At 40.8% G+C, this 16,744-nt stretch overlaps 1 protein-coding gene across 1 annotated transcript in view; it reads right to left on the bottom strand.

Annotated features, from left to right (window-relative positions):
- LOC126474362 (MAP7 domain-containing protein 1-like) overlaps positions 1 to 1,752 on the bottom strand; it is a 191,250-nt gene extending 189,498 nt beyond the window's left edge. Inside the window, exon 1 of the mRNA XM_050101828.1 lies at positions 1,683 to 1,752. Coding sequence (XP_049957785.1) covers positions 1,683 to 1,752 — 70 coding nt within the window. The remainder of the gene's footprint in view (positions 1 to 1,682) is intronic.
- Positions 1,753 to 16,744: the final 14,992 nt, after the last annotated feature.

Raw genomic sequence — 16,744 nt, 5'->3', positions numbered from 1 at the left:
CGAAAATCGTTTACTGTTTTTGTAAAATATTTCAAGTAAAAATTAAAATCATTCCGTAACAGTTATGTCAGCATGTCACAATTTATATTTTCGTTAGGTATTTCACATTTTACAAATTATGGCATAAATAACAAGATATAATAATTTTTTCAAATATTGAACTTTTCCGCCTAAACAGTGTAAGAAGTTGGTCTCAGTATCTGAGCTACGGTGTGGAAAGGATTGTCGAGGCACCCTTCGTGGCTTGCAGAACTTTGTAAAAATTGAGTGTCGAATAGAACTGTACAGTGTTAGGGCCTGAATTAACATGCACAGAGATCAGGGCATAATATATCGTTCTAGTGCTACGTCTAATATTAAAATGTGGAGACGAGTCGCAAAGAGCATACGTCAAGTTTGTTACGGACTCTTCTGGATGAGATGGAATTATGAAAGGTATTCCGGCACAACATATATCACAAGTCCGTGTGACGGCGACTGTGCAGCGTATTATTACTTAGAACAATGTTGAATCGATATGAATCTGGCGTCATTAGAATTTCACACTGTAATATTTATAAATAAGCTGCAAGACTTGAAGCTGAATCTTTATGAAGCATCCTAGTCAGAGAGGGGGTGCTTGCATACTGTTTAATGAAGTGAACTTTGATCCATCGGGTTTTCGGTATTTAGTCAATAAACAAACGAATTAAAGACAGAGGAGTTACAAGCAGTGCTCATTTTTGAAAAAATAGTGAATTCTTTGGTTGCAAAAAACTTTCCTTTTTATTAAAGTTTTGGAAGTTTAAAATTGTCGATTTCACTAGTTATTGTGATAGCAAAATGTTTTTAAATAAGGTGTTGTTCCCGCCTCTTCTGGACAAGACAGAATTATGTACGGGGTAAGAAAAACTAGAAATTCATGTGACAGAGACTGTATATAATATTATCACCTCAGATAATGTTGAATCTTTATGAACTTAATGTCACTGCTGTATTACTTCGCAGTGATTATAAATAAACTACGAGCAAGACGTGAGGCTGATTTATGGTGTGTCAAATACTGAACTACTGCACACCTTATTCGTGAAAAGTCCTATCCTGCTTCTATACTGTTTAAGGAAGCAAACATTTAACCACCACGCTTACGGTGTTAAACTATTTAAGACAGAGGAGTTGCGATCAGTATTGAGTTTCTGCACAAGATCCCGAAATCGTTAGCTCCGAGAAAATTTTGATGTCGTTACAAATGCAACATGAAAAGTGGAAAACCATAGCTACCACTAAACACCCTTGCTTAAAATGAACGTTATTGATTGAAGCAAATATTTATTGTTTGTGGAAATTCCAGTTCTCCATGTTTGCTAAATTAAGTACGATGCGTTGTCACCCATACCTTTTCTGAGCTCAGGGTTTTGATCGATTTAGATGGTAATTTTTTAACGAAAGTCTAATACATTAGAGCCAGTGTATTTAAGATAACTGGCGGAAATTTAAAATGGTCGATTCCACCTATTATTGGATTATTTCGTGATAATAAAATGTTGTCCGAGGTGTTCTTTGACTGAGAAGCTGTGCATAGTGTTTTGTTACGGTGAAGCGACGTGCCACGTGCTGTTGCCGCCCGTTTAACGCCGGCACAGTCGCAGGTAGGCAGCCGGTGCAGGTGCTTCGAGAACGGCGAGACGTCGCTGGCGGCTTACCCCTCTCCTTGGCCCACTGGATCCTCTTCTGCTCGACGAGGGAGAGCCGCTTGCTGACGGAGGCGGCCATGGCCCGCGCTCTTCTGCGGGTCTCGCCTCGGCCACGCCGCGCCGGCGGCCGATCGATGTCTCCTGGGAGACCCAGGCCGGCCCACCTGGCTCGATACCACGAGGAGGAACGACCTCGCGCGGCGGCTCCTGCGGGCTCGTTTCGGTTCTTTCCACCGGACGTGTGCCGTCAGGCGACGTGCGAGGCCGGCAAATTGCGGCACTTCTGGTGAAACAGAGGCGGCGACGTCATAGCTACTGCATTCTTGCTGGCTCTCCGTGAAGCAGACCGTAGTGGAGCCCTTGCATGTCCTCCTCACAAGATGGCAGCACCGTATCTGATGCTTCGTGAAGAGCTGTCATACATGCTACGCAGCAGGTGAATTTGTTTTAAATTTGTTAATGTGTTTGGGGCGTCACCTATACAGATTAGAGACAGCCCCAGAGCCATGAAAAACGGGTTTCTGTTATGTCCATTGAAACAGAAGTTTAATCAATGATCTAAGAAAATTAACAAACAAACACACACACACACACACACACACACACACACTGACGAAGAGACCTCGTCAGGCAAAAATAAATAAATAAATCCAGAGTAATGAAATTTTGGAAATACACTACTGGCCATTAAAATTGCTACACCAAGAAGAAATGCAGATGATAAACGGGTATTCATTGGACAAATATATCATACTAGAACTGACATGTGATTACATTTTCAAGCAATTTGGGTGCATAGATCTTGAGAAATCAGTACCCAGAACAACCACCTCTGGCCGTAATAACAGCCTTGATACGCCTGGGCATTGAGTCAAACAGAGCTTGGATGGCGTGTACAGGTACATGCAGCTTCAACACGATACCACAGTTCATCAACAGTAGTGACTGGTGTATTGTGACGAGCCAGTTGCTCGGCCGCCATTGACCAGACGTTTTCAATTGGTGAGAGATCTGCAAAATGTGCTGGCCAGGGCAGCATTCGAACATTTTCTGTATCCAGAAAGGCCCGTACAGGACCTGGAACGTGTGGTCCTACATTATCCTGCTGAAATGTAGGTTTTCGCAGGAATCGAATCAAGGGTAGACCCACGGGTCGTAACGCATCTGAAATGTAACTTCCACTGTTCAAAGTGCCGTCATGCTAACAAGAGGTGACTGAGACGTGTAACCAATACCATCACGCCGGGTGATACGCCAGTATGGCGATGACGAATACACGCTTCCAATGTGCGTTCACCGCGATATCGTCAAACACGGATGCGACCATCATGATGCTGTAAACAGAACCTGGATTCATCCGAAAAAACGACGTTTTGCCATTCGTGCACCCAGGTTCGTCGTTGAGGACACCATCGCAGGCGCTCCTGTCTGTGATGCAGCGTCAAGGGTAACCGCAGCCATGGTCTCCGACCTGATAGTCCATGCTGCTGCAGACGTCGTCCTCTACATCCGTCTTATTAGAACAAAGTGATGCCAATTTAGTGCCTAAGTGATATACTAGTAACTGTTTATCTGCTGTATCTAGCAGAGACACTCTCCTGGTCCTCTTAACTGATTCTTTAACTTTCGTAATCATAGTTGATGTAATGACATCACGATCGCTAATCCCCGCTTCTATACCGACATTGTAGATCAAATCTGGCCTATTTATAGCCAGAAAGTCTAAGATATTTCCACTGCCAGTGGGCTGCTGAGCTAGTTGCTCATGACAGTTCCCAGAAAACGCGTTCAAAAGTATTTCGCACGACTGTCTGTCTGTAGCCCCCACAATGAATCCACAGACCGCCCAATCTCTGTTCTCTAGGTTAAAGTCGCCTCCAACTACACTACTGACCATTAACATTGCTACACCAAGAGGAAATGCCGATGACAAACTAGTATTCATTGGACAAATGGACTAGAACTCACATCTGATTACGTCCCGATCTGTTGACTCAGGGATCGAGACGTGGCTACACGATCCGTTACAGCCATGCGGATAAGATGCCTGTCATCTCCATTGCTAGTGATACGAAGCCGTTGGGATCCAGCACGGCGTTCCGTATTACCCTCCTGAACCCACCGATATCCTATTCTGCTAACAGTCATTGGATCTCGACAAACGCGAGCAGCACTGTCGCGATACGATAAAGCGCAATCGCGATAGGCTACAATCCGACCTTTATCAAAGTCGGAAATGTGATGGTACGCATTTCTCCTCGTTACGCGAGGCATCACAACAATGTTTCACCGGGAAACGCCGGTAAACTGCTGTTTGTGTATGAGAAATCGATTGGAAACTTTCCTCATGTCAGCACGTTGTAGGTGTCGCCACCGGCGCCAACCTTGTCTGAATGCACTGAAAAGCTAATCATTTGCATATCACAGCATCTTCTTCCTGTCGGTTAAATTTCGCGTCTGTAGCACGTGATCTTCGTGGTGTATCAATTTTAATGGCCAGTAGTGTATATTAGATAATTTCTATAAACATAAAGAAAATTACATCAATGGTGATCGCACAGGCTGATGTGGCGCATGGTTAATTGCTAAACTTGTACAAGAGACTGTAAAAATAGGTGGCGGAATTTTGCTAGTTCGGAAGTGCAATAGATAATAAATGAAAAGCGCTAGTTTGCTTTTGTTCTACAGTATTAATTTATTGTGTTAACCGGTTTTCGGTTTACAAAGCCATCATCAGACATTTACTGACTGTTGTCACCTAAGAAATCACAGTGTCTGTAAATGATATTGGAAAAGAAGTTACACATATAGACTGAAGCACAAAGGCACAGTAAACGACATCTTTGATAGTTTGGTGGTGCCGCGTGGAGTGGCCACACGGTTTGAGGCGCCATGTCACGGACTGTGCGGGCCTTCCTGCTGGAGGTTCGACCCTCCCTCGGGCATGGGTGTGTGTGTTGTTCTTAGCATAAGTTACTTTAAGTAGTGTGTAAGTCTAGGGACCGATGACCTCAGCAGTTTCGTCCCTTAGAAACTCACACACATTTTGTGGGGTGGTAATGCAATGCTAAAAGTAAAAAGCGTAAAAGTAAACAATGTCTGTTCCTTCATATTCCCCCATTTCTGTATTCATTGAGTTCTTTTATTAAATTGAAATTACCTATTTAATCCATATAGTCTGTAGTTACATTTGCCAAGTCTTTCTTTTAACTGGTACTTGTATTGCTTTCCATGTTTAATATCTCTTGAACTTTTCTCGTCAAGTACTGTTTTTATTTTATTTGGCTCATTTATTTAATGCAAACTGTTACATAGGCACAGTTTTTAAGTATATTGTTAATGTTTTTCCTGTTTGATTCCTTGTATGTCGTTCATCTTTTTCTTTTTAAAATCCAGTACCACCATACTCTCAAAGATGGCATTTACTGTACATTCGCTCATGTAGCTCCATTTTCCTGCATTTATTCATTTCTGTTTATCTTACTGATATTGCTTGATTCTTTATCTACTATGTAGTCACAACTGATTATTCTTTTTTTTTTCATTGGTTTGTGAATCATTCTCCATGTTTTATAGCTCTTGAAGTAGCCTTGTCAAGTACCGATTTGATTTGATTTTATTGGTTTTGTTTGTAATACAAACTGTCATGTTGTCATGCTTTTCCAGTTTTGTATGAAAGTTTTATTCCTGCATATTCCCTTTATATTTATTTACTGTTCAGCTTTTTACTTTTTACATCGCATTATCACCACAGTGTCGAAGATGTCATTTACTGTGCGTCTGAGCTTCAGTCCAAATGTGTAACTTCTTTTCCAGTATCTTTTACAAACATTGTCACTTCTGTGATGACAATAGTCAGTAAATGTCTAATGATGCACTTGTGAGCCGAAAACTGGTTAGCACAATAAATTAACATTGTAGAACAAAAGCAAACTTGCGCTTTTAATTTATTGTAAAGTTGTTCTACCAAGAAGCGACGGAAGATTCAGTTAGTATACAATAGGTAACAAAAGAAAGTTTCGATATAGTCCAAAAATTTGAACCATCACATCAGAAAGAATTCATGAAAAGTTATGAGCTGAGCACAGATCTACAGGACATAAACGAAAGTATCAGCTATCTTTGAAAGTTGCAGGAGAGTGTTGAAGATCGGATCGATTGATCAAGTAAGCAATGACGATGTTCTGCAGCAATTACAGGAGGAAAAAACTTCCTAATAAAGAACATAATGTATCGAACAGATAGAATGGTTGGGGATGTATATAGCATGAGTCATTACTGAAAGCTATAGATGAAGTGATGGTGGAGGGAAGTAATTGCAAAGACAGACCTAGGTGTGTGCGTATGAAGCCAATGACGTTTGGTGTTGTAGTTGTGGATAGCTGGAGAGGGCATGAATGGATAGCTGCAGCAAACCAGCCTTAGAGTAGGTGACCGGAACAACAATAATGATACACTGTTTCATAAGGATATTCACCAGGAAACCACGGTGCTGAGTCCATCTGTAGAGGGGGCGGCCGGAAAGTGTTTGGTGTTCTGGGTGCGGAGTGTTCCAATAGGCCGGAGTGTCTACAGACAGATCAGATCACTGGAGTATTTTGGGTAAAAAAATGTACTTCTTTTTCCCGTGGTTCGCTTTTGGATAACTACGCATTGTACGTTGTTCCAATGCGTAGATTCCATCACTGAAGTCTTTACCAACCGCATAGCAGAAAACATAGGGCTCTAATCAGTCAAAATAACAAGCTGGATTTAGATGTAACTACAGTACAATGAATCGCTTACAGCACGACAATCAATTTATGCAGTATCTGCAAGATAAAATGGCCCCACCTCAATAATACACATATTCAGTAATAGCAAAATATCAATTTAATAACAGTCCAATAAAAATTTTTTTAAGAATTTTGGTGAGGTCTGATTCAACAGTCTTAGTGTCATTATTGAACGGCATCATTCCGCAATTTGCTGTTAAAAATATTATGTATTGCTATCGGATGACACGTAGTCATTGTCAAGCATTCTGAAAGCAGTCGCCAAATAAAATACTCTACTGTTAAAAAATTAAGTAACAGAACTTTAAAAGTAAAAACATAAGCGTACTTACCTGGCATGTTATAACCTACTCTGCAATATTAAGGTGTGACGTGCTGGTACATAGTTCTCACCAGTGTGAAACCAAATACATGTGGTGGTATTTTTGTACCTCGCTGTTCCACATACCATACAGCTAACATAATAACAGCAGAAAGTAAAATCATCATCCTCCCTTGTATACCATGCTTGTGTATTCAACCTGGTGGATGAATTACACTGGTAGTAAAACGACAGAGACGTAGGCTAAACAGACAAAGAGCGTAAGCTTCAGGGTACAAAAATGTTAGTATGTTGAGTCTACATCATGTTGTTTGCAGAATGTGTAAATAGAAAGGACGACTTTGGCGATAAACATATAAAACCTAGAATGTAAATCAGAAGTAGGTAATGCCTACATACATCAGAACATCTACGTCTAATAGCAACTGACACCTTGAATAATACATGACTGCCCTTGGCACAAGAAACAACATATTAAAATAGAGGTGTGATAGGTTCAAGAACCCTAAACGTAAATTCAGTTAGCGTTCCACATAAAAGTACATGCATACAGACACACATGCTTTGTCATACCATGTATGCGACGCACTAACGTGAACGTTCTCACTTTAAGTAAGAGATAGCTAGATAAACAAGTACACATACATTTAATCACAGTTGACATGTTGTGTAACAACACTGAAGCGACTACGTAGTCACAGTCAACAACACCAACGAAATACGAGTGTGAAAGAGGAAGAGGAGTTTTAGATGTAAATTAAAGGCAGTGGTCTACACAAGTAAAACAGGCACATACAATAAAAAAGATTGTGATATCACGAAAGTTATGCACAAATGTGAACCTAGGAGGGATAAAACATGTATTAATAATAAGTGTAGCCTAGAATACTTGCCAAAACTAAAAGTGCACATATCCCAGCCTTATTTGAAAACAGTGTCTTATAAGGTGTTTCTGTTTTTAAGTTACATCAATTTAAAAATTGTAAAATATACTAAAAATGGTCGCCATGTATCTCTATGAATTTTTGTGCTCGTGAAACCCGCTGTACGGAGAAGTGAATCATCGGTGTTTCTGTACACCGGCGTATGTTTTCTTTCAGCTGGTCTATCGTCTTTGGGTTATTTTCGTACACTTGTCCTTTTAAATGTCCCCATAGATTAAAAAAACTGAAGGAAACATTTCCGGTGAAAGACGCAGTCACAATCGCCTGCTTCCTGTGCGTTCTTCTATGTGGAGGCTACATGAATACGAGGCAGTGATTAGTGAAATACAGATATGTGACACGTAGCTCGATTCTGCTGGAAACAGCAGTACTGGCGTTCATGTTCATTTAGTTGAGGGTAGAAGTTCTCGAAATTTGAAGGTAAAGTCAGTATCGACAGTGCTTCCGAAGAAAATGGCGCTGATAATTCGACCGCTAGAAACCGCGCAACAATCTCCACATTTGTTTAATCGTGAAGAGGAATTTGATGTACAAAGTGAGGGTTTTCGGTGGGACAGCACCAATTTGTGTGGCCATTCACATGCCAGAAAGGTGAAACGAAACTTGTTGTCAGGTCAAGTTCATCATCCACCATATTTTTAAGCAATACTTCCCTGCTTTCTTCATTAACTAGAAGTTATATACTAGCATGTAAAATGAGAGAAGGTTTGAGATGTAATGTCTTAATTACAGAATGACAAAATATACATTTAACATACGTCAGTTGCGAACAACTGCTTCGGAAGTTTGAACTGAATACTTATAATTACGCTTAGAATTTAAAACATTGTCAGTGCACCGTTATTTTATCACCAACTTCTAGCATCACTTTTTCCTGGAAACTGTGGTTGGAGAACTGTTCATGAAAAACTTCGCGAGTGTCCTGAACCAGTACGGATGTAAGCTTCAACTATACACACCCTTTCATTCACATAATATGGCATGCTTTACTTGAATAACTCAGAGAACGACGAAAAGAAACTCACAACACTTTCAAGAAACAATCGTCAAATGAAGCTGTGACAATTAATCACGCCCGTCACGTGATCAGAACATCGAGCAAATGGGAAACAATAAATACACAGCTTTTTGTTTACGGAACGGGGCAGATTTTGTCTTGGACGTACCGTAGAACGGAAAAATAACTTTGACGTGTCACTTTGCCTGGGATTCAATTATTTTTTAGAAAGCTTTTGACTTATTTTCTACTGAATCCGTACTAACAGCGCTTGAGAAACATTGTACTGATTCAGCCCATGGTAGTATAGATAAATATACACATCACTGTTATAGCTTCCGTTAGATGGAAGTTTACAATTGAAAGTGGAGTTAGGGGAGGTGGATTCATTTCCTCAAATCTATTCTCACCAACCTTACAGGACGTTTTCAGTTCCATAAATGGATAAAAAGCCCAAATTTTATTTAATTTAGTTGTATGGCTAGGGCCCCCCCGCCGGGCAGGCCGTTCGCCGGGTGCCGGTCTTTCAGTTTGACGCCACTTCGGCGACCTGCAGTCGACGAGGATGATAGGATGATGATGAGGACAGCACAACACCCAGTCACTGGGCGGAGAAAATTCCCCGACCCAGCCGGGAATCGAACCCGGGCCCAGAGAATTGACAATCCATCACGCTGACCATTCAGCTACCGGGGGCAGACAAAAAGCACAAATAATACTTGTCATAGAAAGATCCACCAAAATATTGCTGGTGAGATTATGATGTTTACCTCTAGCGCAGACGAAGTTAAGAAATTAACCGAAGAATTCATTTGTGCAAGTTAGAACTTATGTTCGAAAGTCAGTTATAATTAGATCAAAAAAGTTTAATCAATACAAATAAAAAAGAAATTGTGCAAATTACCAGTGATGTCGATTGTTCATTGAGAGTTTGGGCAATTGAATATAACGAGTGTATGGACAGTGAAGGAAATAAACAAGAAAATGCAAATAGCCCATAATCTCTCTGTGAACGAAATAGTGTTTTCAAAACTATGCTTCTGATGTGTATATTAAGAAAAGTTTAAATTCAATGTGTGTTCGCAGCTTTGACTTCCGGCAGTGAGACACTTCTCGCTTTGCAAAAACCGAGATCGACCCTGCTGTCAATGGTCAGATGTGCACTCGGCATTGCTAGGACATACAGGAATGGAAAAAAACTGATCAGGGTACTAGAAGTCAAAATTACGCGTATAATGAAAATGAAATGGAATTGGTCAAGATGCATAGCCACTATAACTGACTACAGATGGACTCACAAGTACTTCGCTAGATTCGAAAGGAAAGGAGAAGACTGATGCGGCGACTTAATGTAAAGTGGTACCGTAGATGATAGCAGAAAACATGCAGGAGGAACGGAGAGGCATGTAGGCGAACACTGTAACAACTGGAGAAGTGTGAGGATATCTTCATCCAGTAGCGGATGTCAAATGGCTGATTATTACGATGTTTTTATTGATGATGATGATGATCACATTCCATGCGAAAGAGTGAATTTGGAACGTCTGAAAAATACCCAGCGACGTCTGCTACAGTTACTTCATTGAACTCAAAATCGTTTCCACTGGCAGTTATCGTTAGATGTGGTAACTAATGCAAGTCAGACTATTGTCAAAGCGCCTTTATGGGCAGATGCATAGTTCTAAAGAAAGATCTTCTTTTCTGTTGCATCCCATTCAGTCTAAGCACAGACATGAGACAGAACCGAGCGGAACAGAATAAAAGCTTGAGGGAGAAGTGTGTAACTGGCATTACAGTTGTTAACAACAAGTATCGTGAATGAAAGGAACAAGTTTGTTTTCAAACCAGCCACACAGCTGATACTGACATTTACACTGTTGTACAATACAGATACATAGATAAATAAGAGTTAGAAATCAAACGAAATATAGAGAGCAATTGGAGACTCAGCAGCCCCTTGTACACTGTTCAAAAGAATTAGGGGAACTCCTGTATCAACGTATGTTAAATCTATTTTGGTACAGGCTGTACCTGCGGTCTTATTGCGTGGCTTGAGATCTTCGCTTTCAGTGTAGGCATCAATTAAAATCATTCGCCGTCTATTGAATGCGTTATGCATTACACTGTCATGTGACCCCTGAGATGAAAGTGAGTATAGGTGTCTCAGAGTTTTCTAGTGATGTACAGTCTTAGACATAAAAACTGACCGCCGGCCGGCCGCCACAGAGACTAAGTCCGAGTCGTTTACTTAAGGTGGCCAATAAAACTGACCGCCCCTGACAACTCTAAGTCCGGCCATCTGCGCAATCTGGCAACACTGTAAGATGGGGAAGTGTTTGGAGGAAGTGTTGTCTACCTCCGAGTTGATACGGACGGAGTGAGTCCGTGGTCTTGCGGTAATCGTCGTGCATTCTAAACTTAGAGTCGCATGTTCGCGTCCAACAGTTTTTTTTTTAACACATTTCGGTCTAAAGTTATGAGTCTGATTGAACATCGAAGACAATTCGCTTAACATTCTACCCACCCGCAATAACAAGTATTCCAGAAACAATTCCGCAGGACAGCTCGTGGCTGCGTCGAGATCATAACAGCTTACGCTCGAGCGTTTCCTCGCGCTGCAGCGGCTACCGCCCACCGGCCAGACGCCACCCGCCGCCTGAAATCCGGCGCCGCCCATGTGAAGGCGGCGCCACGCTTTCGGTGTATGTATCAATGCCATTTTCGAATTTGAAGTTCTAGTTATCATCTTGCAGTTAAGCATTGGATTGGCATACTTGAAAATCATGAACTACAGTTAAGCATTGTAAAATTGAGTCGCAAGTGGAAAAAGGTGTAACATCTGCAACACAACGTTTACTTTTGGTATAACAGAGGGGTGAATGTAGAGGAGGCAGCTAGAAAGATTTGAACTATGCGTGGAGCGAGTGCTTTTGAGAAAAATACGCCAGAAAAAGATATTCTTGTTTCAACAAAGATCGTTCTGGCATGAATGATTTTCCACATTAAGGAAGTCTCGACTACTGATATATGTGACATTTTACCATTTTACCATCATGCAACATTTGCATTCAACAGGCCAAGTTCAGAAGTCTGGTGTAGGAGTACTGCATGCTCTAATTCGAAACAACAAAAATCAAGGGAGTGACTATTATTGAGCGTCATCAGGTCGCTCATTGAGCATTCCTTTGCAGTACTGTTACTGGTGACGTATTATGATGCCTTTATCGTTAACTTCCTAAGAAGAAATGAAAGGCTGAGCCAGACCAAAAGACTTAGACTAGAGCAAAGAGTAGTGTGAACATTTGATAGCTCCATAAGTGTGTTTTGGACTACGAATTCTGCCCCAAGGGGTGTGTGCAACACAGATGGAATTTGTTGTCAACAACTGAGACACCTTTCGGTCGTAGTGTAAGAAAGTCGAGCAGCAACACTACATCACCTGTGCTACTGCATGATAACTCACTCTGTTGATTTGAGAAACAAAACTATCCAGGAGACTGATAGGAAAGTCGTCTCTTGGACACTTATATTGATATGGAAGTCCTCTCTCAAGCACTTGTCCCTCTCGTCATATATTCGTAAAATATTACTTTTCCCGCTCTTGATCGATCAACTGTCAAGGCAATTCATTTCTAGACGAAAATACTCTTAAAACTACCGTGGTTTAATGACATCGTTAAAACAAGTAGGTTTCTACGGGCGTAGAATTTGTAAACAACTGTTGCATTGTCAGATTGTTTTAGATATCGTGAAAGATAATTCAGCTGCTGATTAATTTCTCTTTGATGATTACTGTTGCGTTTAATAAACTAATGGAAAATGCAAATAAAATATTCACTTTACTAATACAAATTAAATTCAGCTTACTACAGAAACATCACGACGGCAGTCTATCTTAGTAAAGCATTAAGTTAAAAAATGGTTCAAAGGTCTCTGAGCACTATGGGACTTAACTTCTGAGGTCATCAGTCCCCTAGAACATAGAACTAGTTAAACCTAACCAACCTAAAGACATCACACACATCCATGCCCGAGGCAGGATTCGAATCTGCAACCGTAGTGGTCGCGCGGTTCCAGACTGTAGCGAAGCATTAAGTGTCTGTGAGACGATTGATCCTATTTTAACACGAATTAGTAGGATATTACCGACTTTTGACTTCGAAAAGATCTGCATTTACTTCATTTCCTGTATCATTCGCAAGTATTATGAAAATGTGGCATTTCATAGATAAAATTATGTATTCACAACAACAAAAAATATGTCGGCAGAAAACAAAAGTGGCATTATGAAATTGGCAGTACCGTAAGGTTTCCGATCTGACACTAAGGCTTACTGTAAGTAGCAAGCAGAATTTTGCTCGAGCGTTATCTTACGATTCCCTTATTGAGATTGTATCTGCCTGCTTGTAGCTCTACTACAAAAGAATAAAAAAATCTGGCTTCCAGCGAGTCTAGAAAGGCGAACGACAGCAGCTTGCACCTGGTATTTTCCTATAGTGGGAAGACATCCTTTAGTGGTTGAATTGTTGGCAAATATCAGACAGACGTGTGCCGTTGGTCTAAGCGTTTCGGTGTGTTGATTTTCTACCAATGATTTTTCTACAGGTTTTTTCTGTCCCAAATAGAGAGCCGAAGTCTCCCTTTAGTATTTTCACGTCATCTTAATGAATTTTGCTCATAGTATTTTCGAGAGTGTTCCAGAATTTTTCGACATTTTTGGCGTTTTTCTAATTTTCGATGTTGGTGGGGCCATGTGCATTGATGAGTGTTTATTTTTTACTGGGGCTCTGAATGAGCATAGTCATAAGTCGATTGTTAACGGGTGTGATTTCTGTGACAGAACTGATGATAGATCTGTGTTCGAGAAATGCCATGGCCAAGATTGGTACGCCTTTCGCTACCTTTTGTTGCATTTTGCTCTTGCAGTGGTTTCCGTAATGCAAGGTTTCATTGTAAGTTAGTCGTGGTTCTTGAAGAGCAATGATGATAAGTTTTTGTCGGTCGATTTATTATGTGAGAATGGATCAATGTATCAATGTTTTGCTATAAAATAAAGTTCTTATGTGTGTGAAATCTTATGGGACTTAACTGTGAAACACGTATGTAACGTAGCAGCGATGGTGAGGCACGTTAAAATCTTTGACCAGAGAGCCTATTATCGTGGTTAGTCTGCGCTTGACCGCGCGAGTGTTGCGAGGAGTACGCTAGTAGTCGTCGTGCAGTACAGTCTGTCGATAGCAGTAGCTCAGTTCAGTTGCGTCCAGCAGTACGCTAGTAGTCGTCATGCAGAGCAGTCGGTCAGTAGTAGCAGCCCAGTGCGGTTGTGTGATGTAGTCTGTCGGCAATACTGGTCAAGATGCTGAATGAGGTATATTGTTAATTAAGGTAATCATCAGATAATGTAAAGTTTATTTATTGTAATTAATTTCCAACAAGTGCCCCAATAATAATTTTGATTTCAAAGCAATTTTTACAAACAAAAAAATTTATTTAATTGAACTAACGATTTCGTTCCACTTCCCTTAAAGAAAAGTTTCAGTTAAATTTAAAAAAAAAATATTATTTGCAATGCAGTTCCTCCAAGCCGTGCACAACAATAAGAGCAGAAATTTGACAAGCAGTTTCAATGAGGTAAGAAATTAATTCTGATTTTTGCACAAGGGCCAAAGACCGATATTTCGGTTTAATTGAATTTTCATTGTCACTGAAGTTTCATTAGCACTGAATTGTTTTTCATCATTTTCGTGACAGCTAATACTTACAGTCAGATTGCGATTCTCACTTTTATTGTCATTAAATTTAATTGCTAGGGAGGTTACGCTTGGCTCCCATAACTAGTAAATATTGTCTTTAATTTTTTGTGGGGAGGTTACAACTGCTAAGGTCATCAGTCCCTAAGCTTACACAGTACTTAACCTAAATTATCCTAAGGACAAACACACACACACCCATGCCCGAGGGAGGACTCGAACCTCCGCCGGGACCAGCCGAAAAGTCCATGACTACTGCGCCTGAGACCGCTCGGCTAATCCCGCGTGGCACGTAGTTTCAAATGCATGTTTTCTGCTTGTAGGGAAATTTACAAGAGATCTTCAATATTCTCTGCCGTGCTAACCTGGCCTCCCCAGAATCCGAAATTCCAAATGCCGCCTCTCGACAGTTTGCACAGTTCATGTTTGCTTGTGTTTCATTGGTTTGGACTCGGTGATTCCAGGACCGGAGAGGACCAGAGGGTGTTGAAGCCTTTGGAAGCAAATATTTTCAGCCGAGCTCATTGAGCTAACAGACGGTGACCAGAGTAGCGGTGATTTTCACTCAGACGTGCGTGGATTTTGGGTTCAACGGATTGAGTAGCCGTTAAGGATTCTGTTAGTATTTGGTTCTCCCCAAGTATTTGATTTCCTCGGTACCGCCCATATGGGCGAGGGTTTCCCCTATCGGCCCCACGGGATTATTATTATTATTATTATTATTATTATTGTCATTATGTCATCAGCAAATCCGATATGGTGCACCTTTCCACCACTGAAACTGATGTGCCTTGTACGACTCAGTATTTCCATCACATGAATATTACTGCTAGTAGACATATTTCTCACTTTTTCTTGGTCAGTTGCTACCTGTTACTCCATCATAGGAATTTATGTGCGCAGCATTGTTGCAATATAGACTTTCAAATTATTCGATTTCTGTAATTTCATTTCGATACCAGATCGTTCTAATCGGATTCAGCCAGTCAGGCTTAATGTGAATATCCGAATACGACTCTCATCATTTGATAGACTGAGTAAACCACATTCTTAATCGGACGGTTGTATCTAGATCACTTATTTATGACAGGGCTTGAATTCTTAAACACTGTGGAAAATAATAATATAATGTGCTTATTACTAATATGTTATTTAAATATAAATATATGAACGAACGAGATAACAGTTTATTTACATGAGCAGAGTCCCATCCATCATAGCAGAGCAGTGCGAGATTGGTTTCAGGGCCAAGAGAGGATAAAGCTGTTGCCGTTTGTTCAACGATCACCTTACATCAACCAGATAGAGAATATGTGGTCAGAGGTAACAAGGTCATTGCCATGTGGACCTACAAATGCAAGCGACCTTTGGACGAATATAGAAAATGTATGGTGGGTAGTAAACCATCACGCTACACTGTCGACGACTTAATGAAATCAATGCCCCTACGCCTTCGAGAAATCTTACGTAATGATCGTGGGTGGGTTGGTTACTAAAAGTATACTCGACCACAAAACGCCTTGCGGATAATTATCTGATAGTCGGTCAAGCTTTGCTTTGTCGCAGCTATTTAGATACAAGTCCATTTACTTTCAGTCTCCTCCTTACAATTATTGCAATGCAAGGTAATTGAAAAATCTCATCCACTTGACGCCAACTGAGGAATTGACTGGTGCATGTCTTGTTCAACACACAGCAGTGGTCACCCTCACTGGAATCAATGACTGTTTGTGTGTGTGTGTGTGTGTGTGTGTGTGTTTTCGTGTTCACGCACAATCTGAATCAATACTATTAACATTAGAGAGACAACCAACAGTAAATATTGCATCTAATATGACTGTAAAGTATTTTAATGCGATGGGAAGTTACAAACTGAATTTTTACCTAGCCCACGACCTGCATATTATTACGTTAAGTAAGATGTATTAACTCCATAGTATCGTTAGCAGAGACAGTGCGCTCTTGTTGTCGAGGCTCGCGACAAGTGCAGCGATTAGCAGTGCCCAATGCCGCCGTGATCTGTTTATGTTGGCTGAGCGTGGCCACTGCAGCAGACGCTTCGCTATAAACAGAAAGAAATCACCTTGGCTCTGACTGCAGTGAGCGGATATCACTGCCTGCGTTTTCTTATAGTAACCAAGGTGAGACTCTACTCACAGGTGCCATGGAGCAATTGTAACGGGTATCATGTCATTGGTCATCAGAATATTAACCAGTGATGAAATGTCCACTCTATTTGAATCCCAAGGAAATAGGAACCTTCTCACAAAGGAATGTGAGGTG

Source organism: Schistocerca serialis, chromosome 4, assembly GCF_023864345.2.
Source record: "Schistocerca serialis cubense isolate TAMUIC-IGC-003099 chromosome 4, iqSchSeri2.2, whole genome shotgun sequence".
NCBI lineage: Eukaryota > Metazoa > Arthropoda > Insecta > Orthoptera > Acrididae > Schistocerca > Schistocerca serialis.
Note: the sequence above shows the minus strand (reverse complement) of the source record. Positions and strands in the feature narration are given on the sequence as shown.